General features: G+C 39.7%; 1 protein-coding gene across 1 annotated transcript in view; it reads left to right on the top strand.

Moving 5' to 3' along the window:
* LOC133268850 (multiple epidermal growth factor-like domains protein 6) overlaps positions 1-14,849 on the top strand; it is a 210,337-nt gene extending 195,488 nt beyond the window's left edge. Inside the window, exons 30-38 of the mRNA XM_061452608.1 lie at positions 1,044-1,175; positions 5,849-5,977; positions 6,858-6,983; positions 7,669-7,797; positions 10,012-10,143; positions 10,465-10,593; positions 11,339-11,464; positions 13,820-13,948; positions 14,734-14,849. Coding sequence (XP_061308592.1) covers positions 1,044-1,175; positions 5,849-5,977; positions 6,858-6,983; positions 7,669-7,797; positions 10,012-10,143; positions 10,465-10,593; positions 11,339-11,464; positions 13,820-13,948; positions 14,734-14,813 — 1,112 coding nt within the window. The 3' untranslated portion in view covers positions 14,814-14,849. The remainder of the gene's footprint in view (positions 1-1,043; positions 1,176-5,848; positions 5,978-6,857; positions 6,984-7,668; positions 7,798-10,011; positions 10,144-10,464; positions 10,594-11,338; positions 11,465-13,819; positions 13,949-14,733) is intronic.
* The last annotated feature ends 10,448 nt before the right edge of the window (positions 14,850-25,297 follow it).

Raw genomic sequence — 25,297 nt, 5'->3', positions numbered from 1 at the left:
AAATTAATTAAGAAACTAATTTCTTAAATAAAAGCCTGATGATACAATGCTTGAAGAGGGAGAGAACACCAGCCTCACAGCAGTGAAGATGGGCAAGCACTGCTTGTCACTCACACAAATGATTTGTCCACTTCTGAGCCTGTGCCTGACACAGTTTGGGCTGCCAGGTTTGCCCTCTCTCGGTTTGCAGCTCACAGGCTGGCAGGGAGAAGCTGGGGGCTAAACTGTATCAAAATAGGCTAAGGAGATGATTGCAGAGCCCAGCCCGCAGCCATTACTGTGCCATAGGTAAAGCACCAGCTCTTCTTTCTGTTGGCCTTGTCCCCATGAGAGACCATCTATTCCTGCTGTCAGAGCTCATGGAAATGTCATTATCTGTTTTTTCTTCAGTGTTGAGTTTGCCTATCTGGAGCTGGCTTTGAAAATAGTGACCCCAGCTGCATAATTTTGACTTTGTTCTTCCTTACAATGTTTTGCCTAGCACTGCTTTAGCAAAACCAAAAACAACTGCAAAAAAGAATGAAAAGAATTGACATTGGTGTCCCATATCATCCACTAAAGGACTGTTAAATCCTGACCCACAACCAGGGCAACTTAATGAAACACAAGAATTAGCTGTGGAATGTCCAAAACCTCTAGGCAATAAGACTGTCAACAGGGCAAAAGAAACCTGTAAAGATGCTGGTGCTACGGCAGCTTTGTAAGTTTAAACTCCCTGCAAAAGGTAGAATGTCTTTATCCACATGCCTGATCCCTTGTGAATTATGCTGTTTTAGTCAATTCTGCCTGACATTTCCCTATGATTTTTCTAGTGACAAGAAAATTGTATCTTGCCCTTGACAGTTGGGCAGAAATTGACTGAACAAAACAAAATCAAGCAGTGAAGTAACCCCCAAGTAAATGTAATAAATCCAAAGTCCCAGAGGAGAGCATCATTTTGTAGGCAGGGCTTTTATTTAATAAATTTGAGCTTGAGCTTTGTTTGTGTTCTATATTTACTAAGACAAATTTAATTTATTGGTTTACATTTCCTCTTCCCCAAGCTTGTCCACCAGGCACGTATGGCAAGAACTGTAACCAAGTATGTCAGTGCTCTGCTGAGAATGAGGAATGTCACCCAGTGACGGGCAACTGCATGTGCCGCCTGGGGTACTACGGGGCACGCTGCAACATCCGTGAGTATCTTTGTGGGCTGCGCACTTTGTGAGCAAGGATCAAGTTATGCAGAAGCATGTGCTAGCATTCTGAGTTCATCTGTGTCAGTACCTTCAGTGTTGACTCAGATAAATATAGGTTAGTTATAAGAAGTAAATTATACTATAAGAAGTAAGCATAGACTGGGATAAATTTACAATGATAAAAATACCTGTATTAATTGCAAGGGATTAATGGGGAAAAAAGTAAAAAAGACTCATTTGCTAGCTAATTTCTTTACCATTTCATGCCACGCTGAAGAATATCAATATCATTCTCACATTTACACCTGAATACTGTGTAGCTCTTTCATTTCCAAATACCTAGGCCAAAATACTTCACAAAAACCTCTGACTGCTCAAGGAAGGACAAATGGTTATTAGAAAACAACAAGCTGCAATTGGCAATAAATCTAAGTGATTCGTAAAGTCAGTTAAGTTGTAGGGCCTTCTGAGGAGCAATCAAATTAAACAAATTGTTACTCAGGATTGAAAAATGGTGACTAGTGTAGAGGACAAATGCCAATTGGCCAAACACTCCATCATAAAAAGTATTACCAGATCCACATGCTGCATGCTGGTATTTTAGGACATCTGTAAAGTTGTTTCTGGCGGAATGTGGCAACTGATAAGAAACATATACCAAAGTATCCAATGAAAGAGACAGTTTATTACCTTTTTATTTACAACTTTAATTTTGTTTTTACTTCATGGCTCGTAAGTCTCATTTAAAAAAAAGAAAAAAGCTGTGGTCTTTCAAGCTCTGTCTTTGGCAAACACTCGTTTTCTTTTCTTGGGAATCCAGTGTGGCTCTGTTTGGTTTGCTTGCTTTTTGGGGTGATATTTTGGATACAAAGGCCAGCTGCAATATATATGGTTGTAGTAAGGGTTAAACCTATGCTTTATTCCTTCAGTAGAAATAGGAAAGGGGCTTATTTTAGAGATGGGCATTTATATTATCATCATGTCATCACAAATTATTCTTTAAAATATAAATGTAAATGTAAGGATTGATTCTATCCTCCTTTGTGCATCAGTTCTCACTGTGAGATCAAAATCTATCTTTCAACATCTAGGCTAGAGCCATCCGGATCCATTATATATTAGATTATAATAAATGTTATAGTAGAGTGATAGTAGAGATCAACTTTTTAGCAGTATCATTTTAAAAGACTTAGTCATGGTTAGCCTATTATGTTTATGTAGCAATCTTTCAGTAGTCATTACCTGTGCATATAGTACTAAATCTCTGTAGATTACAGTAAATTATTAAGCTTGCTTAGATCCTTAAGATTTTATTTCAGAATTTTGAAATTTAAAGCATAATTACACTGAAGTCCTGATATAAAAAGAAATTACTTACAAAATGAAGTCTGTGGTTCACTGCATTCAGAGGGGATTTTGCCACAGAATTCTCTGTAGCCAGGATTAAACCTACAACATATGAGACACGAGCCTTCATGGCATTGTGTTCTCTTTGATTCCAAAAATACGTAATATTTTGTGCAGCAAATTCCTAATAAATACGTTTTGTTAGATGTTTTCTGGAGAGGTAATGGAATGGTAGAGGCTCAGAGAGGGTGCATCTGTGTGGGCGTTTTTTTACCTATTCTCCCCTGTGCCACTCAGACTATTGCATAGACATAAAAGTTGATGGAAAACATGTTAAGAGTGAGTTATTTTTAGGTTTAGGTTAGTGGAGTGAGAGATTGCGGACCTGATTCTAAAGTGACTGTCTGATAACCAAGGATAGCTAGCATTACTTTGGCGGGAATATTGCATGTAGGGCTGCTCCAGGATGAAGAAGCATTTGATATAATATTAAAAACAGCATAGGGAGCTGCTCCCAAAGATGTGAAATGGGCTTCAGTCCAGTCAACATGTGGCTGGATGCTGCTGGAAATGTTTTCTGGCAACTATTGCTATATTTATAGTACTGTGAAAAAGGGTTCGAGAAAGTATCTATAAAAGGTGTAGCTGGCTGGGAAGTCGAATTTCCAGGAGCCAAGAGCAACAAGGCTTTCATGTTCTCAAATTTTGGAGTGAAGAGCTGAAACAGTCTCTTGGTAGACAAACTAGCAATAAGGTTCCCATCAGTTGTCCATAACTCAGTGGACAGGCAGATCTACTTGAGTGAAGTTATGAATAAAAATCAGTAAGTGGTGGTGTAATGGATAAAAAAAACATGCTATGTTTCTGTGACATTTACTGGACTGGGTGAACTCTGAGCCAGAAAGACATCACCAGCTTCACCTTCAAGCAGTAGGTAACAGGATGCTTCAGAAGTGATTTTTTTGACAATGCAATTAATAACTGGTAAGCAAAGCCCCAGTGTATGCAGTTGGTATGCAAAGATTTAGGAGCTCTTGGTCATGGCAAACCCGCTGAAATCAGAAGGAAAAAATCAGGAAATGAGTTGTAAAATCTGGCTGCCACTCCTGCCGTTCTCCGAAAAACATAAGTCAGATGCACAGGAAACTGTTAAATTAGAAAATGTCTTTATGAGATAACTGGTGGTTAGAGGCTAACCCGCTTTATGAAGGCAGAACCTACTTAAATGGCAGGACACTTTGTAAATTACCCTAGCTACCTGCATAGAAGATCTACTACAAAATAGTAACAGATGAGATGGCCTTATTAATAATCATGTGAACATCATAGCTGATGTGTTTGCCCTGCTTGTGCTGCTCCTTGTTGAACCGAAATAAATAAAATGCTGCAAGGGTAAATAAATTTGTAAGGGGGAGTTACTGCATCCCTTTCAGTAATGGAGCAGCTCTTGCTAGTGTTGAGCTGAGGAACAACTCTGAGGGCTTTGCCAGGGAGAAGCAACATGCTTGGGACTGGGGGAAACAGAAATAAAAAAAAGAGAAAAGCCAAATGATGACTGAAAGGAAAGGGAAAAGAGGAGAAACTCACTGAGAGTCCAATTGAATTATTGAATCTGGGTGTGTCCTTAACTTTATGTCTTGGTGTAAATGAAATAGATGTTGCAGGGCTCTCTCCTGGATGCCAGGGTTTGCACATGAAACAGATTTTATGTACAGACAGATGAGGCACTGATGACAAAAGTATTCAGAGAAGAAGCCATGTTTGAGAAGGGCTGGGGCAAATATCTGCATGGTATAAAAGTGTGTTGTGTTTAGTTCTTATGATCTGCTATCCTGATTCGAGGAGAAGCCAATTTTCCATTTTATTTTAAAAGACATCCCTTTAAAGCTTCATCATAAGCTCTCCCTCTCTATTCAATAGTTCAAAATATCCAGAGATTTCACTAGCTGCTCAGAGCACGCTTTCATGTCCTCAGAAAAGAGAAAAAAAAAAAAATATGAAGTTACTTATGCACAGATTGAGAGAGATCTGTTGCTTGGAGACATGTGCAAATATATATTCAACCAGATTTCCAAAGTAACCATACTCTTTCCTTTTTCCAAGGGAAGAGAAGGAAGGAGCAAAGAAATAACATGTGAATGTGGTAGCACTAGTGTAACAGTTCAATTATGATCATGTGGCTCTAAAAGCACCAGTTTCTCCTTATTCCAATGCAGTGAAAAAATTTGATAACCCGCATCTCCAGAGTTCAGTGATGGCACATTGAAGGCAACCCCGGCAGACACAGGCAAGTGCTTAGCAGTTCTGCCCACCTCTCCCTCCGTTCTGTGCTCCATCCTTCCAAAGAGTATCTTGAGGACATGAGCTAAGCATGGCAGATGCATTCATGTCTCCCTGATCTTGTATTCAGTGCTCCTTCAACATTAGCTGTCCAAAAACAAACCAGAAATATTTGCTACCACCTCAAAAACCTCTTCATGGACAGCTTGTTGCCATGTAACCCTGGTTTAGCAATCCATCCATGTTTCTTCTGGTTAATATGAAATACATCTGCTTTGTGATTTTAGTCAGAGAATTTTCTGGCTTTGCATTTAAACCATCTCTCTCCTGTGTCTATCTTCTGAGAAGGTATATTCTGAAATTTCATGTTATTGTCATGTGTACGGTTTCATCATCCTCCATGCACAGCACTAGATGTGCCAGAGCAATGCCAACTTCAGTTTGGAGAGAAAGAGTAGATTATAGGGAAAAGAAACTTTCTCCAACTTAAACATCTTTAAAAGGTGAGACCTGCCCCAGTATCCATAACTGGTCAGCTAAAATAACTGCTAAAATAGGCAGAGATGGAAAAAGGCTTTTCACCACCTCAGGCAAAGTAGGCTGTCACTGCTCAAAGGAAGAGGGACCAGGGCCCCATCTCCCCATCTCCGACATAGGAGGGAAAGGGTGAACAGGTTGATTTGGAACAGAAATCAAAGAGGAAAACTTCTGAAGAAGTGGGCTTGCATTTCTTGCTGCTGTCACACATGAAGAATGGGAGGAGCAGACAGAGCCAGGAGTAGCCAGACTGGGATCTGTGGCAGCAGTTGTTCCAGCTCTTCAGGGGTTTGCCATTGCAAGTCAGTGCTGCCTTGCTGCCCAGTGGACTGTATTGGCTGAGGCAGCTATCTGCTCGTCAGTGCCTCCTCCTGGCCCTCTAGAAGTGAATGGAGTTAGAAAATGAAAAACTTATTTTGATTGAAAGTAACAAAAATGCTTATGACATGAAATGCAAAGGGCTCTATAGCACATAGCCTAATTGCTGTTTTGTTCTTTTAAAATAGGGTGTCCAAAAGGTACTTATGGTTCAAACTGCCAAAACCTCTGTAAATGTATGAATGGAGGCCATTGCGACCCCGCATCAGGAGCTTGTGATTGCACGCCTGGTTTTATTGGAGCCGACTGTAGTAAAAGTATGCCAACATTCATGTTCTGCTTCTTTCAAGAAACAGCAGAAAGAGTAATCTGCATAAGAGCTTGTCAGTAGAAAAACAGACAGATTCCAGCTACCTCCTCCTTGAATTGTAAATCAGGATTCCAGCTTTGTAAAAAATCTCTTGCAAAATATTTTCTCTCTCTTCTGCATGTGTAGAAGCAAGGACACTCATCCCAGGATTACAACCTGCTTGCCCAAATCTATTTCTAAAGCTAGCTCAGCATGAATTGCTCAAGTTCCTTCTTCCTGTCTAAAATTTCTAGGTTGAGAAATTAGCTCAAATATTTTGCTTCACACTGTGCTGCCATTAGTTTCAATAAATGGGAAAAAGATCAAGTTTTGTCATGGCAAAACTGGTAAAAACTCCATGGCAACTCTACTTTTACTTCTCTGTTTCAGAGTTAAATAGCGTGGCTGACTTTCTGTGCTATTTCCAAAGCTACGTTCTCTGTGAAGTTCTCTTCAACTTACTCACAGAACGGCAGTGTTGTAATATTTAGTAGTCTATAGCTTTGTTCTTCAGCATAGGACAGCATCAATATTAAGGAAAGAAGGACTTGTCAGAAGTCTTCAGCTGGAAGGATGAGCAGCTGATATTCCAGTTGTACACTCACCTTTTTTGATAGGAAACCTACTATATGTACCATGTGAAGCCATGGGTTATATTTATAACCTTAAGTAAAGTTTTAGAGAATGAAGCAGTTGTGTCTTTGGATGGGGTTTGGTTTCATAGTTGTTGCTTTAAAGCACACTAACTGGAATAAAACCAAAGCTAACTCTAAGATCCTGCCTATGTTAAAAATGAAAACTGACATTGGATACCCAGGGTGTTTAACAAAAGAATCTGTTTCCTTCAGCTTGCCCTGAAAATCGATATGGGAAGGACTGCACCCTGTTCTGTGCATGTGGTAAAGGTCAGTGTGACCCGCGCACTGGCAAGTGTACCTGTCCTCCCGGCCAAATGGGACCCAGCTGTCAGCAAGGTAACAAAGCAGGACCCAAGGTCATCTTGTCAGTTGATGACATACTTGAAACAACCAGCAAATAGGACTCAGCTCCAAACAGTGTTTACAAGTGTGTTTCCCAACGTCTTTGCTTGATAACACTGCAGTTTGCTGTACTCTGCCCCTGTCCCTCTCCGCTCCACCACCCTGCCTTCCTCCTGCCCACATCTCACCTCTATGCTCCACCACATTTGATACCATTGCACCAGTTTCTCAAAAAAGCCAAAGCAACTCCTTTGGGAGACTGCAGTCCAAACAGAACATAAAAAAGGTGAAAAGGGTAGTTTGAACCACCTGACATGAGCAGTGTGAAGGAGCTGTGGTTAGATGGGACCAAATTTAGAAGCAAATTGCTTTAGCTTAAAGAAATGAATGGCAGAGATTTGAAGAGGGCGAGTTGAGAGATGAAACAAAGGAAGGAGAGCAAAGGAAGTGAATGTGGAATTAAGCCAAGTGAGAAGCTATGGTGAGACAAAGTGTTTGGTTGAAACTGCGAATAAGCATGGAGTAGAGTGTCCCACAGCTCTCTCCAGACACAAGGCACTTGGGATATTCTGTGGGGAGCATGTGTTTATATTTTTTCCCTGTCACCTTCATCATTTGGGATGCTAACCTTTTTTTTTTCTTTTTTTTTTTTTTTCCAAATTTTGTTAATCCTCTGTAGTGTGTCCCCAGGGACAATATGGCCCAAACTGCCTCCTGACGTGTACCTGTCAGAATGGTGGTATCTGTGACCATGTGGATGGCAACTGCACTTGTGGGCTTGGCTGGACAGGAAAATTGTGTGAGAAAGGTAATTTTCTGCTTTGATGATAGTGAATGTGTGCATTCAAGCAAGGGTTCACGGTCTCTACAGATACAGACCCACAAAAGGGGACAGTTTTTGCTCAAGTAGACTCCCTTCCAGCTGCATTCATGTCTTAGCTTCTCTCACACAGAACTGTCCCTAGTTAAAGCTTTAGGTCTTTTTTTTCAGAGACAGTTATCTTCTGAGTCCTGCTTTGTAAGTTTTATAAATTCCTTTACATGGACTCTTTCTTCTCATGTCCAACTTTTCGTATTATTTTGTTCCATGGCAACATTGTTTTGTATCTTCTTTCCTGTGCTCCTCCAAGGTCAGCAGAATCCTACATCACCCTGCTCTCTTGTTATTCTCTTCCCTTTGACACTGGAGTGCAGTTCAACTTCCCATGTATTGACTTCCCTGCTAGTACAGTTCTGACAACATCTGTCAAAAGCAATTGAGATTGTCCTGCTATTTCTCCCTTACTACTCCATGACAGCTTTTTCTTACACAAGACACAGCTCATTAAAATGTAATAAGCTCAGTTTTTTCTCCAGAAACCCTCCTGTCAGTCCTGAGTACAGTTTTTCCACATCTCTCCTTCTGTCCATCTCCCAAAAATCATTCCGCATTTCTGTGTTCTCGTTTTTCTCTCTGTACATGAGAGATATCTGTGTAGTTATGGATTTAAATGTTCAGGAAACCATGAGTTTACTGGTATGAAATAAAAACTCATTCTGAGTTCACATTCAAGACGAATGTCACCATTACATTGTAACTGCCATGGTGCAATACATATTCCAGGCCCTGACTTACAGCCTTTCTGTTCCTGACATCTGTACAGTATGTGCACCTCAAACTCTGTACTGACCTTTTCCAGGAATTGGTCGTTTTAAGGAAGTATTCCTATCTGAAGTGTCATATAGAAATTACACTTTTTTAGCAGCATTCTTTAATGTAATTGTTTCACTTTGAACCTCAGGAGAAGACTCAGAGACCCATTTCACAGATACATGTGTTCAGAGAGAAAAGGAATGATGTTAATTAAATGGAGCCACTCACATGTGAATACCACTATGGACAGGCACTAAAAAATGCAGTTTACCAATAACTGGCTAACTTTGCATTGTGTAGGCCACCTGTGTTCACCTCTGTTTGTCCATTCCTTGAAATCTCTGTAATGACCCGTAGGCTGCATTTGGGTTGCAAGGCCTCAGTAGGTCATGCAGGTGTCACCATGTGGAGCAGCATGTTGTGCATGTATCTTACAGATGTGCTTAGGTTAAATATCCCTGAAGACATCATATAAGGGACTGTGTGTTATATCACTAGAAAGAGCTTCAAGGTTTATCTTTTGAGAGAAATAACCAAATTATTGGAAAACTGAGTCTTGATTTCCCCAGCAGTGTGGTTTTGACTGTGTTTTGACTAGAAGTCGAAGACTGCTAAACAGGCATCCTTTTTCTAGTGATTAGATATGATGTTCTTTAAAGATGTTGTCTGACATTTGCAGAGTTATGAGCCTTGATTATTTGGACTGACACACTTATTTAAGTTGGTCTGCTCAGATTCACATTATCCCAGCAGTGGGAAGTGAACCTATGCAGAAATAATGTCTAGGTTAATTACATTGGCACAGTCGCTTTTGCATGACTTGACTTTCAGTAATTTGAGACATATTTAGTTCTGTAAAAGCAGATATCTCATTATACATGGAAAGTCTCTTGCTATTCGTGAAGGAGAGATCCCCCAATTTTATTAGGAATTGGAATAGTCTGAACTCCAGTCATAACACAGAGGAGGAAAAGTTTCATGTTCTCTTTCACACTTTCTAAGTGCCTAAAATAAATTATTGCTGTAGATTAAAAAAAAAAAAAAAAAGATACCATTGATGCCATTTCCTGAGTGGTTTTACAATGTGATGTGTGTTCAACATCAACTACGCTAACAGACAAATTTTACAAGATGGACTGTAAAAAGTACAAGGAAATTGCTGTCTGAATGTCTATATAATATAAAAAAAAAATCCTATCCAAATATGTATACTTACTATACATCATACAATACATACAATACATCATAGTTGTGCAGAAATGCTGCATCTTCATAACAAATGTTCTCCTTGGGTCTGCAAGTTATTGTATGAACTATCACATAAGAGCTTCTCTGGGTGAGGTTAGTGATTATTTTTGTTTGTCTGTTTTTCTCTCCGTGTTCTGCCAGCAGAATGTCTGCCAGGGAAGTATGGGTCTGGCTGTGTCTTAGACTGCTCATGCCAGCACAACGGCACCTGCGACAGATTCACAGGCTGCTGCCAATGCCCTGAGGGTTACTACGGCCACTCATGTGAGCACAGTAAGTGGAGGCACTCTGGGTGCCCTGTTTTCCGAGTGATGGGACGTGGCTGGCGCTTCGGAGTAGTCACATAAACTCCTTGCTAGTTCAGTTGAAATTTTTGGTGTGTCCCAGATCACCCTGCTGCTCCAGATCTGAGTAACTTGCATATCTCTGATGCTGGAGCAGTACAAGTTTGAAAGCACCTGGCATTGTTAGAGTTAATGGTAAATATAATTTCTGTTGGCTCCCAGGGGATGTAGCTGAGAATACAGAGAATTTTTAAGAGGTGTATGTTTTTCTTCATAAACCGTCCTCACTTGATACTTTAATTTTTTTCAGGGTGCCCCCTTGGATTTTATGGGCTAAGCTGTCTTCACACGTGTGCCTGTAAAAATGGAGCAAGCTGTGATGCAGTGACAGGACAATGCACTTGTCCTTTGGGTTATCAAGGTGTACACTGTGAAAAAGGTACTCGTACTCTTCTGATGTAAAATTAAAAATAAACAAACCAAACCAAAAAACAAAAAAAACCCCAAACAACCCAAAACAAAACAAAAAGCAAACAACAAATCAACAAATGAAAAAAAAAACCAAAAATAAAACTCGTAAAGCTCCATGCCATTACTGAAATACTTGTTTGTTGAGAGTAACTTCTTCCATGTTTTAAGGTTTACGAATATCCTGAAATGTTAAATTTGGGATAGTTTACCTGTTATATAGCTGGGTGTCCTCATTTCCTTATAAATTAACTAATCTGGTTCCGATTAATATGGTGAAAGTCCTGGTCTCCGTGATGTCTTGCAACAATGAGTTCCACATGTTTATTAAAAATAAGTCCTTTTTACTGATTCTAAATTTGCTTCTAAAACTCCAAATAAGATTATTAAATAGGTGCATGTCAGATCTGTTGAGTGTTATGGAATGGTCTTCAAGAGAGTTCTAATTAAAAATGAAAATAAGTGCCAGTTACATTTCTGGGACAGATTTACAGATACCTTTGATATGTTAGATTAGACAAACCCAACATAAAGAGAGTTTATAAATATAAATATGCCTATTCCACTGTGTTGGATTCTTTATTAAACTTGGCATTTACACTAGCTTCAGTGGAGAGTTTATGGGCTTTCCTCTGAGACATCCCGGAAAATCTCCTCTGGCTTAATATATGTCTTGCTATTCAAATATGTGTCTAAAAAAGCACTCTTGCTCTCAGGCTGTGACAGGGGCTGGTTTGGAGAGAGGTGCCAACATCAGTGCGATTGCGGAGATGTTCCTTGTGATCCAGAGACTGGGAAGTGCCTCTGCCCACCTGGGAAGACTGGAGAAAAATGTGACATTGGTAAGGGGAATATTTTCTGACTCTGTATAGTTAAACCAATCTGAACTGTTGTCTAAGTGTACCTATAAAAGGACATTTGCTGGTATTCAGGAACACATTGTTCGTAGCAAATTACTCTTACGGATTATCAACAGCTTTATCAACAGGCTGTACCGCTTGATTTAGTCAATATTTAAATGGATACACTGACAGGAAAACTGCTCATGGGTCTGCTGTAAAATGTCATTTGCCTTGAGTTTTGGGGAGCACATGCTGGTGAAGAATATACCACGAAGCTCACATCTCTGCAGATGTAGTGGGGAAGGAGGGATCTTACTACAGTGTGTTTTGTCACATGGACATTTGTGACCCTTTTCAGACCAATGCAAAAGTATATCCAGCTCCAGGTTTGCTTCCCTGGGAAGGGGGCAGAATCCCTGTGATGAGGCTAGCAGAGCTGTAGCAGCTATGCCTGCCTGTAGGATTCATCAGTAGTCCATGAACATTTAATCCAAATAAAATTCCTTCATTTGCAGCATGTGAACTTGGGCTATATGTTTGGGAAATGGTTGCCTACAAGAGCAGAATTATTTTGTAGGTGAGAAAATTTTCCAGTAGGGAAGACTAGTTCCACCACTGTGTCCTGATGAGATGGTGGCAGAGCTGAGAGGCAGCAATGGCAGGCAAGATTCTTGGGCCAAATTCACAGTTACGACGGAGTACATTTAAGGTAATAATTGGAGCAAAAGGAATTGCAGCAGTTTAAACAAGTGTAGGAAGAGATTTGTGATCTTAATGCTGTGGCAAACGAGGTAAAAGGAGTGAACACTGGAAATTCACGCTAGCAACCATAATCCTCCTGAGCCTTCAAGTCACAGTGGGGAAATATTGTTTCTCCTTTTGTTCTAGGATAGGGCAGGAAGCAGCTTTAAACAGCCTGTTATTAACGTAAAGTAATTGCTAGGAGTTTAAGCGCCAGTGCAACCTGCAAAACTGAAATGGGAAAGGATTTGCTTCCCTCTCCACACTGTCCTGTGGTCAGAAACCAAACCCACCGATACTGCAGGGGCTGCTCCAGTGGGGTGCATCAGCCACCCCAACGGCCAGCCTGGTACTGGATATCCAGGGGCCTTTCCAGCAACATTTTAGGCAAAAGTGGAACACAAGGGGGAAGCTCAGCACCAAAAATGCAAACCAAGTTTTTGTATCTTGCAAACTCTAGTAATCATTTTTATTTTTCTTAAATCATCAGGGGTAGCCCCCATCCATGAAAAGCTGTTATGGGCTAGGTTTTATTTGCATTTTTATTTTCAATTAGGCTCAGTTCATCTGTGATATAACTGTGAGCAGCTGTGACTGTGCAGCAGCCATAAAGATAAAAGGCCTGATTTTAATTTGAACTCTGGTAAAGCACCCATTAAACAGGCAAAATGTTAATTAAAAAAAAAAGAGAGAGAGAATATAACAGACTTTTATGGGCACTCTTTTTCTGTAGTAAATTAACATTGCAGGCTTTCAAACAGATGTCTTAAATACACATTGTTATTAACATGAAAATGTGGTATTACATAAATTAAAATCAGGTCCAGAGGTGTTTGAGGCGACCTTTCCTCATAACATTTGCTAATTGAAAAGGCCAAGCTCTGAGCACACAGGGAGAGTTCTCCCATGTGTTGGGGCTGCAGCTGATGCACGGCTTAGCCACACTTTAATTTACCTAATGGTGCTTGTGTGAGAAAGCAAGCACTTTGATTATCTACAGTATTTTCTAGCGAGGTGAGGGAGAAAGGGCTGTTGTTTACAGTGTATTTAGCACCCTGCCTTGTGACCTGCTGCCAACTTTTGCTTCGTGCCTGTACTCTCACTGCATTAAAAAATTGCAGTGAGGATTTATCAGCCTAGGTATGAAATGTGTTTGTATTTGGAAGTGAGACATTTTGTAAGTTTAATTTGCCAGGAGTCAAGTAATGGGTGTAAGACATAAAAGTCTGTGTAAAATGGATTAATTTTTAATTCCCCATTCTTTGCGTGAAGGGTCTTTGCTGGCACACAATGTGACAGCCAAGCCATGCAGTGGAGAGATGCAGGAGATAGCATGGATCCAGGATGCTGATGGTAACTTTCTTGAGTAGATCTCAAGATTTTTTCTGTTGGGCTGTCAACCCCTGTTTTTACACCAGTAATGATTTCCATTCTGGGAACTCTTTTAGGACAGCTGGGCTGCAGTTTGGGCAGACGAAACTTGAAGATTGCAAAGCTTTCCAAGATGTCATGGTTTAATGTTACCAGATGCATCTAAGTAGCTTCCTGATCTCAGAGAACAGGGAGACTACTAGGGGAACATTCACCCTCTTCCAAATATTTCTGTTCTTCTAGAATGCAGGTCAGACCAGTATGGCCCCAACTGCTCCCTACGATGCCAGTGTGCCAACAAATCCCAGTGCAATCCGTACAATGGGAACTGCGTATGTCCAGCAACATGGATGGGACCAACCTGCAAAGAAGGTAATGCAAGCTGGAGAAGTGCAGCCTTTCTTAGTAGGAAAAATCACACATCGACCATGGTGGTGGGCAGTGGACCATTTGTATGGGAGTATCAACCCACCATGCAAACATGGTGCAGGATTCCTGAGGCTACCTCCAGCACAGCTGTGCCAGAGTGTGGTACCCTCTTCTATCACTGTTCTATTCCTGCCAGTATGAAATCTTGCCCTGAAATAGTTGATATCCACACCCTCTGTAAAATGAATAAGGGGGCTTGCTTGCAGTACATGCCACCATATTCGCTTATTTTTTGTAAAGCTGTCAGGTTTTGAAGAGCATGGTGAGACATGATAAGACAGATAAGTAGACAAAGCATTGGAAAATAGATTTGGATTGATTTCTGAGCATGCTCAAAACCTCATCACCCTATCACAAAAGGGTTTTGTTTTGGGTTTTGTCTTTTTTGGTTTTTTGGTTGGGTTTTTTTAGATAATTTTTATTCTTAGCAAGATATAGTACTGAGTGAAAGTTTCCTCCCACTTGTACTCTAATCACATCTGGCTTGATGGTGATACCATATAGTTCTGCATTTAGTTTAGGAAGTACCTCTCCACTTGAGAGATGTTTTACTGTTTTGCCTTCTCTTTGCCCCTGTGAGGAGGCCAGTGTAACTCAGTCCTCTACATTCTTTTGAAGAGTACCATTTATTGAATTATGTAAGTGTAAATTGTATAATGTATAATCTCTGTAATATTTCAGTATTATATTATACAGACCTGAAACTGTGTTTCTACTTAATTCTCTAGGTGGCCCTCCGAAGCTTCCTTTTTATGAAGAACAAACTCAAGAAAGAGGGAATATTTTTCCAAGAGCTCTACAACAGTAACATTTGGACTAATAAATGAGCTGTTTTATATGCACAGACGGTATTTGAATTTGGATATGAAAACAGTTATTCAATTCAGCTTGAATTGTACCAAAGTATTCACACTTCTTATGGAAGACTGCAGAGGCCATTTAGTAGCTGGTTCCTTTTAAAAAGTTGGATTTCTTTCATGTATTTATTCCTAGCCTCTTACCTCTCCATTAATCTGCCCTGGACATTCTTTCTGATATAATTCATTGTTTGAAAGCTTGGGCAAGTTTTTAGTAAGACCAGCTCCGAAGAGTGTCAAGATAAGCAGTATATAACATATTGACATGCAGAGAGCCACAACATGTATAAGTGGCTTTCTAAACCCACTTAACAACCAGCGTGAAGTTTAACAAGCGTTTCACAGATTATGAAGCCAGTATGGATTCACTGCAAAATGGCATTGCACAGAAACTAGTGGGATTCACCAAATTAATTCCTTTTTGAATAACATGTATGTTCTAGAAAAGCATTCAGTCTAATTTTACACCTGCAATTGAAGGAAAAGCGACCACAGTCCTTGATCAGTTGTTAATTAATTTATGTTCCGCATTTCTAGTGTGGATTGACTGATTGGAAGGCCTCCATCTAGATCTTGCTTAGGTCTGAATCTGTCTTCCAAACGGCATGGTGTCATCTGTCAGATTATTCTGGCTTTCTGCATCCTACCACCTTGTCAGTTGAGTTTCTTGGTGTTTTGTCAAGTCAAACTCTGCAGCAGTTCTCATCAAAGAGTACCTGCTAACATCGAAAAGACTTTTATCTGGGATGGAGAAAGCAGACAGTAAGCAAGGATAGATGTTTAAAGATAATCTGTGTTCTTTATATAAAGGATTCTAATATGCACTTACTGCACAATACCTCAATTAAGTCAGCTTTAAAATGTCCTGATACCATTCAACAGCTGCTATTGGTCACTTAATAGAACAGAGACATTTTGGTGCTATTTTGTGTATTTAGACACATTATTCTTTAATACAGGACTATGTCATTATATAGAAATGTTCTCTATTTTAATATTCTGCATTAACCAGACTAAAACCTTTCAGAGTGCCTCTTTATACTACTTTTTAGGTTAGGAGTTACAAAATCTGTGTTGTAACCTGTTGAGTCTGGCTGTATCTGAAGTGCACTTATTAAAGGGCATCAGGACCATGGGCTCAGTAGACAGGTATTACAGGCAGTACCAGGTCTTGGATTCATTCATATCGCCGTTTGCACATCATAACAAATTGCAACTCTGCAAGAAAAGATAATTGTCTTAGAAGAGACAAAGTGACAATACTTGATGCTAACCTGTGATTTTCAAAGATGATGATTGTTGTTGCAGTAGGATAATGAGAAGGTGAAGTAACAGTTTTAGCCCATGGTTCACCTCAGGTCTTAAATACATCTACAGTCAGTAACTGTCCAGTAAAAAACAAGCAACACTTGCTCACCTGTGAGTTTAATTCAAACTGTGATCTGCCAGGAGCAATACAAGTTTGGCTGGTATTTTTCAATGCTGGTCAAGGCTCATGCTGATCCCCTGTCATTTCCTCTTCAGAGTTGTGAATCACTGGAAACTTTACTCAATGTAAATATGACAAAATGGCTGTTGTCCCAAAACCAGTCAGAAGCGTGTGGCTCTCAGCAGGGCTTTACTATCAGCTGTGACATTTTAAATGTTCTTTTGGAGGTGTGGTGGCCTGAGTCTGAATCTGCAATTATGTGAATTTGGAGCAATTTCACTAAACTGGAACTGATAAGGTAAATCTTGTGTGAGACAATTAGGTAAAATGCTAGCAACTGCTGGGGAAGAACAATCCAAGTTAAGCAATTGACATATTTTGATCTTAACTATGTGTTTACCACAGAGCCAAACAACAATGGTAATGAAAACATTGCATTATATTAATGATTTTCCATAGAATCGTAAAGTTCAGTTGTAAAGACCTCTGGAGTTCCAGGATTCTCTACAAAACCTGGTCAACTTCAAAGTCAAATAAGGTTGCTCAGAGATCCTCCAAGTTGGGTTCTGAGTGTCTCCAAGGATGAAGATCCCACCAACCCTTGAGCTTCTGTCCCAGTGAAAATTTCATGCTCATGATTTATTTTTTTTCCTTCCTGGTTTTTAATCAGAATTTACTAAGTTTCAGCTTTGGTCCACTGCTTCTCATCCTTTCAGCATGCATCTCTGTCTTCATCTCACCTACAGCCCCCATGGGGTAGTTGACAACAGCAGTAATGCCTCCCCTTGGTCTTTCCTTCTGAAGACTGAGCAAATCCTGCTCCCTCAGACCCACCTGTATCAGCCCAAATACCTTGATGGCCTTCCACTGTTCCAGTATGTCGGACATTTCAGTCTAGGGAAAGATGCCCAATGACTGGTGTGGTTACTCAGCAGCTAATGCATAAACCCCAGAAATTACATTTTGCTGTTTGACAGCAGTTTATAAAATGTACTGGTTTTTTCTTATCTGTGTATACTGATCTGTGATTACAGTAGCTAATCAAAGAGGAAACCTTTCTCAAGCCATAGTATTTACATGTGTGTATACTTGTTTATGTTTTCCACAGTACCTTGATAATAGAACTGTAAATATAAAGGAAAGATTTTTGTATTATGTTTTTTTAAGGAATGTCACAATTTTAAGTACATGATGAAACACATATTTTAAGTGACTGATGCTGAGCCTGTGCCAATGAATGAGAGGCCCAAGTAGATCTGCCTGGGAAATTTTCAGCAAAATTTTTATTTAAATCAAAAAATACCAATTCATACAAAACCATTCGCATGTAATAATCTTTTTTATTTATTCCTCCTTCAAAATACTTCTTAGCTTCTTTATGTTATTGCCTTGGGGAAAGAAGTTCATTTCAGTGCCATTAAACAGATCATTCTGATTCAGGGCTCAATATGACTTTTTCAGAGTACACTCATATAAAGGTAAAAATCAAAAATATTTCAAAAATATTAAAATATGAAGTTTGATTGGGTTTTGAACATTTTTTTTTTCTTGGTTCTCTGTGAAGGTATTCACTTTTCACAAGGCAAGGAAAATTTTTACAGGATGTTTTCTAGAAGAAGAGCCCAACCTTTATGTCATTTTCTATTAATTAAGGAAGTTTACTTGCTTGCAATCTCATTCATATGTTTTGATTCTGCTCCTTACTGCAGATTAACAAGAATACCTAATTCTGTGCCTGCAAAATAGTCTTTATTAGTTAGCATGGACTTTTTTAATAGAAAGTCTACAAAAACAGCCTTTCCATAGGTTAATCTTGTGGCAAGTGAGTGCAGTTCCTACTAAAATAATACAGCTGCTCATTTGCTTCATCACATTCCAGTGAAAGACAGGCTGATACTGTCCTGAACTGGAGCTGGTTGAAAATTAAAGGGTTTACATTTAAATTTACGTCCATCTTCCACTTTGTAGGAATCTTTTCTGGCTGTCCATTTCCCAGAAGGCTGAAGTTATTAGACTTTCTCGAAAAGATCACTATCTGTATTCCACTGTAGTATGCTTGCATGCATAGATAAAAAAATTCAGAAAGACACTCAAATAATTTCGGCCATGCAGTTTCTGTGCCAAATCCCACTCTTTTACCTTGTTGTGTCCCAGATAACCTCGGTTTGAGAAGAGTGGATGTGACATGAGTGTAACTCAGTGGGTCCAGCAGAATCATACTCAATGTGAATTCATGAAACCAGAACATGTTTTAAGTTAGTCTTCAGTATTTATAACACAATCCTCATAGGAAAACAATCAGAATTTTAAAAATCCCCACTTCCCCTGCCAAAAATTCTTATTCTACTTTCATCCTTTTGATGTTGAGGAACCATAGCTATTAAAGTTTGCCCAGATTTCTTGCCAATCATGTTATTTTGATTGGCTGCAGATTTCTGTTTGTGTGAGTAATAACCATCCTAGTGTCAGGAGTTGCCAAAGGGACAAACATGGAAATTACACCTTTATGTAATCCCCAGAAGAGCCAAAGACACATTTTGGAGCCATCATGGCTTTGTACTGTTGGTCTAATGGTGACAAATAATAGAGTTTAGCTTCTTATCAGAGCAAAGAAAAGCTTAGGGAGAGTTCTTGAGAGAACCGATAGACCAAGAAACCTCCATCTTCCCTCCTTTGTATTAATTTTATGTATCTGTATAGTTAGGCCAGAAACCTTCTCAGTGCCCAGTTCTTTAAGAACTTCTCCTGCATGTTGACCTGTGGATAACTGCAGCATGAGCTGCAACTGTTCCCAGTAATTTTTTTGCAGTGTCAAGCCTTTAAATTCTAACACTGTGTAAAGCAATTTCCAGTGGTACACACCAAATCTCAAATTTGTAGAGCATAAATTGATCATTCTGTATTTTTATTGCTTTTAATAAGCACTTGCATAGCAGTATTATGTCTCTGTGAATATGTAATCCCTCTTCAAAGAATATGTGGGATATCTCTTGAAACTGTACTGTACTTTCTGTTGTAGACATATCATAGTGAAAGAACACTGATTTTTTTTCTTTTTTTATATAAACATGTCATTAAAACTTGTTCCTGTTTTCTCCTTATTGATAGTCTTAAAGCAATAGGCTTCACATTCAGAGCAAGCACACTGAAATCACACCTGCTTTTAGTAGCTTGTATAAAATAATGGCCTATACATAAATGGGTTTATACGTGATCCCTGACCAGACCAACTTGTCCAGTGACCGAGCCTGGTAAATAGAGGTTTCTGGCACTCAGAGTATTAGAAATATTCAAAGCATAGCATAAATCTTGCTTGAAGGGGATGGTTATGAAGTGTAACATTTCTGGAAGACTTGGGCATGAAACACTTTGAAAGCATTTGAAGCTGCACACCTGCAGGCTTCCATCAGCATTCTTGGACACTTCCCAGAGCCAAATAGCCGCTGAACAAATAGCCTGGTTAACCTTAAAAGTATTGTCTTCTCACACTGGCAGGAGCTAAAGGAACACATGTGACTGTTTAATGCCAAATAATGCAGTAAGTGTGTGCCGGTTAATTGGAAGTAGCATGCTAAATTGAATTCAAAATGTTTAACAAAGGGGGGAACAGTATATCAAGCAGTCAGAGAAGTGGGCAGATACGGCAAGCTAGCGTCTAGGAGAACTGCTCTGCAGGCTTCGACTTATTTTTAAATTTTAGAGGAAACATTTTAAATTGAGCTCTGTAGTACTGCAGGATTTTGTTGTATGTGATTTACTTCATGTTTCCTGTAGTTTTCAACAAGGAATAGAATAATTGAGTTCACTTAGTTTGTCTTTTTAACTTATATTATAAAGACTTCTATAATAATTGCAACTCATTCAGTCATTTCTTTATTAGAAATATTTAAAGAAACTGTTGATCTTTCACTAACCTTTCAGTCCCAATGATTGCTATTGAGAGCTGATCAAAAAACAGACATGGGAATATTAAACCATAATATTCTCAACCTATGCAGAGTTAGCACCGGTAAGTCTTAAACCTGTAACTAAGCCATTTCTCTGCAACACTTGGAATGGTCATGTATGCCTCCAATAGATGTATGGCACTGGAATAAGAGGGATCGTGTGGCTGTGATCCTTGAAGCACTGCTCCATGGTATGGTCCCCTCAGTGTCCTTAGACACTGTAAAACCAATCTGTAGCCAGCACTGCTTATCTCTTCTTTTAGTCAACACTAAAAGTTCACAGGGTGCTAATGGAGTATTCTGTACACGCACAGTAAAAACAAAAGCTGTCTAAAGTTCATGAATGATTTAAAAATGATTTAAAATTTCTGTATGATAAGGCACTGCTTTGTTGATTCCTTCAAGCATGGTACTTAAAAAAAGAATACAACTCAGTTGTGTTGTTTTATATATGAATAAAGATGTCAGCAACTAGTCATCTAACTGTCCATGCCATTTGGCAGTATCTAGCTTCCTTTTCAGTAATAGCTCTATAAATCTTTATCTTTTAGTAAGCTGATGACAGCAAAATATCTTGAGAAGCTGCATGTGGTGTAGATATTATAGTTAATGTTTAAAATGCTTCATGCCATCATCTACTGGGTGTTTTTTCCAGGCCAGATGTAATATCTTGGCTTAAGGCATGTGCTCATTTTTCCTCTCTAGTGACTCCAAGAGCTTAATGATAATTAAACTAATTAATTATTTTAAGGTCTGTGATTTCTCAGTGTAAGAGATCAAAGACTTAGGCTTGCTGTTCCTCAGAGGTCAAATCTTGGCTAATTAATTAATATAATAAAATATGACCTACTACAGTTGTATACCATGGCCCATCTGAGCAAAGGCTGTAAGGTGATGGTCCTGCCCTGAGACCACCATGTTTGTCCACAGCAGCTCAGATCCAGCTCCGTTCAGGTGGCCTTAGTGCTTCCACAGGCCTCTTACCAAAAGTAATACGAAGTTTGCAGCTTTCCAATTTGCATAAGTCTTTGTACTTTGCATCAGTGTTTCCTTTTCACCTACAAGTCCAGAAAATTGAAGGAAGCTTTGAGAAACTCAAGGATTGTCTGACCTCTGTCCCTGTCTTTGAAGATGGTGTGGAGGCTTCCCAGCATAAGACCACCAGATCCAATTGAGTGAATATCACCTGGTTAAATGGAGCCATATTTGGGGTGTAAATGCTCTATGCTCCCATTGATTCTACGCTGTTGTTCCAGTTCTTAACATGAGACTGGCTTGTCATTGTTTTGTAAGTAGTAGGCACTATAAATTACTGACAAAGTGACTTAATGAAAATTCTCTGGGCTTTTGCAGCTGGAGGTTGTTGGGGTTTAACCAGAAATACAGTTCTAAATTATTTCTATTCCCATAAGATAATGCAGTAGGATTCCTTACTGTATGTCCTCAGAAAAGAATAAGATTAGCACAAGCAGAGGCTGTGGGGGTAATTCCTGCCTATTTGTTTTTTTCCCTTTGCTATTTAACATTTACGTTGTGGTAGCCATTGTGGATCTTGTACTTGCTCAACTAGGCACATGAGAAGCCTGCTCTTAGTTATTACTTTAACCTTAAGGGTATATATGAAGTACAAAATAGCAAGTGTAATAGCATCAGATTTAATATGGGCCATGTTCCTGGGTAATGAGGGATGGGAGTGCTGCAGAAGCAGCCTCACAACAAACCGTTCTGACCAGGGCTTTGCTCTTCTCTAGCCCTTTATGGAGCCCTTCTCCATTCTCTCAAAAGCAGGAGTTTGAACAGACACCTTGAAGGAGTATTCAAACTGTTCACAGTCATATTTAGTATGTTTAAATTTTTGCAAGAACTAGTGAATTTGATCACAGAAGTTATTTTTGGCTGCCAATGTGACAAAACCACTTAAAATACAAACTCAAAAATGTGTTGAAAGGAGACAGTTTGCCAGCGCAGCTATTGTTGTAGCGAAAGTCTCCACTCTGATCCAATGGGAATCCTGTCTCCAGGATATATTACTTAAAAAGTTAAGGTGGATGTCAAGGTCCTGGAAAATCTTTACATCTTTTCAGAGTGTTGGCATGGATTGTCTTGGTTTGGTTTCTTTTTTCTTTTGCTTTGGAATGGTAGCTGGAGTTTCTTTTTCCTTTGTGAAGCTTTTCAGATTAACTTTGTAGTCACTAGTTTGATAATGTGCTCTCTTTGAGGGATAATGGAGATGCCTAACTTGGGCAGTGCATCCAGCCCTCTAAGTCCAGGGGGTTTGCCCTAAAAACTAAGTGTAATGTCATGATGAATTTGCAGTGAATTTTCTCTTCATTTCTGGCTTCTAGCTCAAGAAAAATGATTTAGGCTTTTTTTTGGGGGGGTTAACATAGAAAAATAACTCCAAGACTACCATACAAGGTCCTCTAGAGAGTCAGGGCTGCCTCCTGTGGGAAAAATTAGGAAAGGCCTTTAATGGTTTGGGGCAGAATGATTTTACCTAAACATGGCAGCAGTAAAAATCCGTTTTAATGCCTGTCTCAGCAAGTGCTTATGCTAGCAGAAAACAGCCGCTGAACACCTCAGGATTGAAAAAGGGACAAATCCGCAGCCTGTGTAATCTGAGTACATAAACGGTGCTTCAGTGCCCTGCATTACAGCTGTCACGTGATAAGCGTGTGCCAAGTCCCAGGAGATGTGAAAAACACTGTGGCCGATAAATGAATGTTTTATTTTGAGTAAGCATGAAGGAGGATGTTGAAAACTCTGTTTCTTCCTGACTCTGCTGCCAGGAATACAAAGCACCACACAAGAGACTTTGAAAGTCCCTCTGGGAAAAGTGCCATTACCAACTCAACTGTGGTGTGTTGTCCAAGTAGCCTTGGAGGAATCTCTGGCAGCAATACCTGTTAACAATAAGGACTTGTTAATGTTTCACAATTATTTTCCCAAGTATGTTATTGCTACACCAGTCCCCAACACAAGAAAGTCTGGCAGACATTAAATACATGTGATACCTGTGAAAACTGCTGGTCTGGCTGCATCTGCAAAGTCCAAGATAAAGCTGCATCTGCTGGTCTGGTGAGGACTCAGTGGAGCTAAGCTTGCATGCAGCAGGGAGGGATTAATAGGGTGTGTTGGGCATACACTTGGAATCCTTTGGGAACTAGCACTAGGGAAGAGAAAGCAGTCTGTAGATGAAAATCAGCCTATTCCCGTGCCTCCTTACCATAGTACTAGAGGTCTTACTTGTCGCTGAGTTGTTTGTTTGCCCGGCCTTGTGATTCTTCACTTTAAATCTATCCTTTTTCAATCCCAAAGCTGATCTACATCAACAAAGATGAAAAAATCTCAGACTTGTGCTTTTCATGCCATTCCCCTTACATGGGGTACACCTGACATCGTATCTCCCACTGCTCTTATGCAGTGAGGAAGAATAAAAAGTTGTGTCATTGGCAGCCAGTCAGGATGGATTTCTTGTATTTGCCTCATCCCTCTGAAGGTGTTGCTTCATCACCAGCTCTAGTTCACACCAGAAAAAAATGATTTATTAGAGATGTGAGCCTCCTGTTTCATGGTGTATTTACACAGCTCTTGACGGGCATGATAGACTTCATCCTGTGGAAGTCAAGGCTGTCAAGGCCGTGTACCTTTGCAACTAAAGAAAAGCCATAAACTGCAGCTTCTCTGACTGATATCAAGGCAACATTGAAGTTTATTTACTCGGGGACTATACTTTATCCTCCCCAAGTAAGGAAACTGCAACACTAGCGCACCACTTCCAATATACCTGCCTCACTGCCAGATTTTAAAGATGAGGCTATATTTTGATGGATCTCAAAAAGGGACATTGGATTTTGAAATAGTACTGAGAGCCTGTCTTCATTCTTAAGGCTTGCTACACATTTTCAGTGGGTTTGTAAGTTTACGTATCTATCTGCTTAACTCTCATCTGCTTTGTACAGTTTATGTGTCAGCTCTTTGACAAGCATACATTTCCAATTAGTGACAGATTGCTAAACGATATGCAGCCCAAGGAAGAGTCCGCGTTGATGGGGCAACACTCCTAGATTCTCATGTGTTGAGTATCCCGTCCATTGCTTGTAAAAGATTTTCGCGGACTGTAATGACAGAGCCTGGTTCATTTTAATTGGGTTTTCTGCAGGAATAGGTGGATTCAAACCTGCTGAGATACAAGAGGGAGGTGGAGCTGGGATCTCCTACACCCTGGTACGTCCTTCAGTCCCTGAGTGATTTGATAAGGAAAACGCTATCTGCGTATCTTCCCACAGGCTTATAAACACAGCTTTAATGTTTGTTTATTTTTAACTGGAACAAGCGTATTGGTAATCTGTATGGGTTTTTGGTCTCCAAAAATGTCTTAAGTGACTCCGTAGGTGGCACCCTTTCTATTCCTTTATTTTACACCAAATGTCAAAAATAAGTTGGAGCTGGAGCTGGAGCTCATGTGTGTGAAGCAAGTTCAGTAAAAATGTAAATGCATATTTGTCTCCTTAATTGAATATAGTATATTGTGAAATCATTACTGTCAGGGCATACTTGGGTTTATACAAATGCACAAGTAAAGAAAATATATAAACCTAGATTGACTTGAACAATTTGAATCTGATAGCGGACATCTGTGTTCAATAACATTACTTTAGTAAGCGGTGTTTAATATTTCATGTCAAAGCAAGGAGAGTAATAGAGCAGGGTATTTTCTGAATTCTTAGATTGCTGAAGTTTATGGCATAGGGTAACATATAATCTGCCTTTTGTCAAGCTCACCAGAAAGAGCCCTACTGCAACTGAAGATGTAAAGTGCTCTAATATATATATGTTTCTAGACCTCTCCCTGCTTGAAGAATTAATCTTGGAAGGTGCTGAATGCCCTGAAGTGCCAGTGAAGTCAGCGGGATTTGAAGTTTCTTGCAGCTTGGTGGATGGGGATCCTTACAGGGGCTAATTACCCTCCTCCAGTCCCCAGTCAGGAAAGCCCTTAAGCGCTGCTTAACTTTTAGTATGTGTGGAGTCCTCTTGAAACTGGTGTTAGTAACACTGC

This window comes from Pezoporus flaviventris, unplaced genomic scaffold (genome assembly GCF_033815535.1).
Source record: "Pezoporus flaviventris isolate CSIRO_AGI_PZ_B2104156 unplaced genomic scaffold, CSIRO_AGI_Pfla_v1 ptg000013l, whole genome shotgun sequence".
NCBI lineage: Eukaryota > Metazoa > Chordata > Aves > Psittaciformes > Psittacidae > Pezoporus > Pezoporus flaviventris.
The sequence above is the reverse complement of the archived record's forward strand: the minus strand, read 5'-3'. Positions and strand labels throughout refer to the sequence as shown.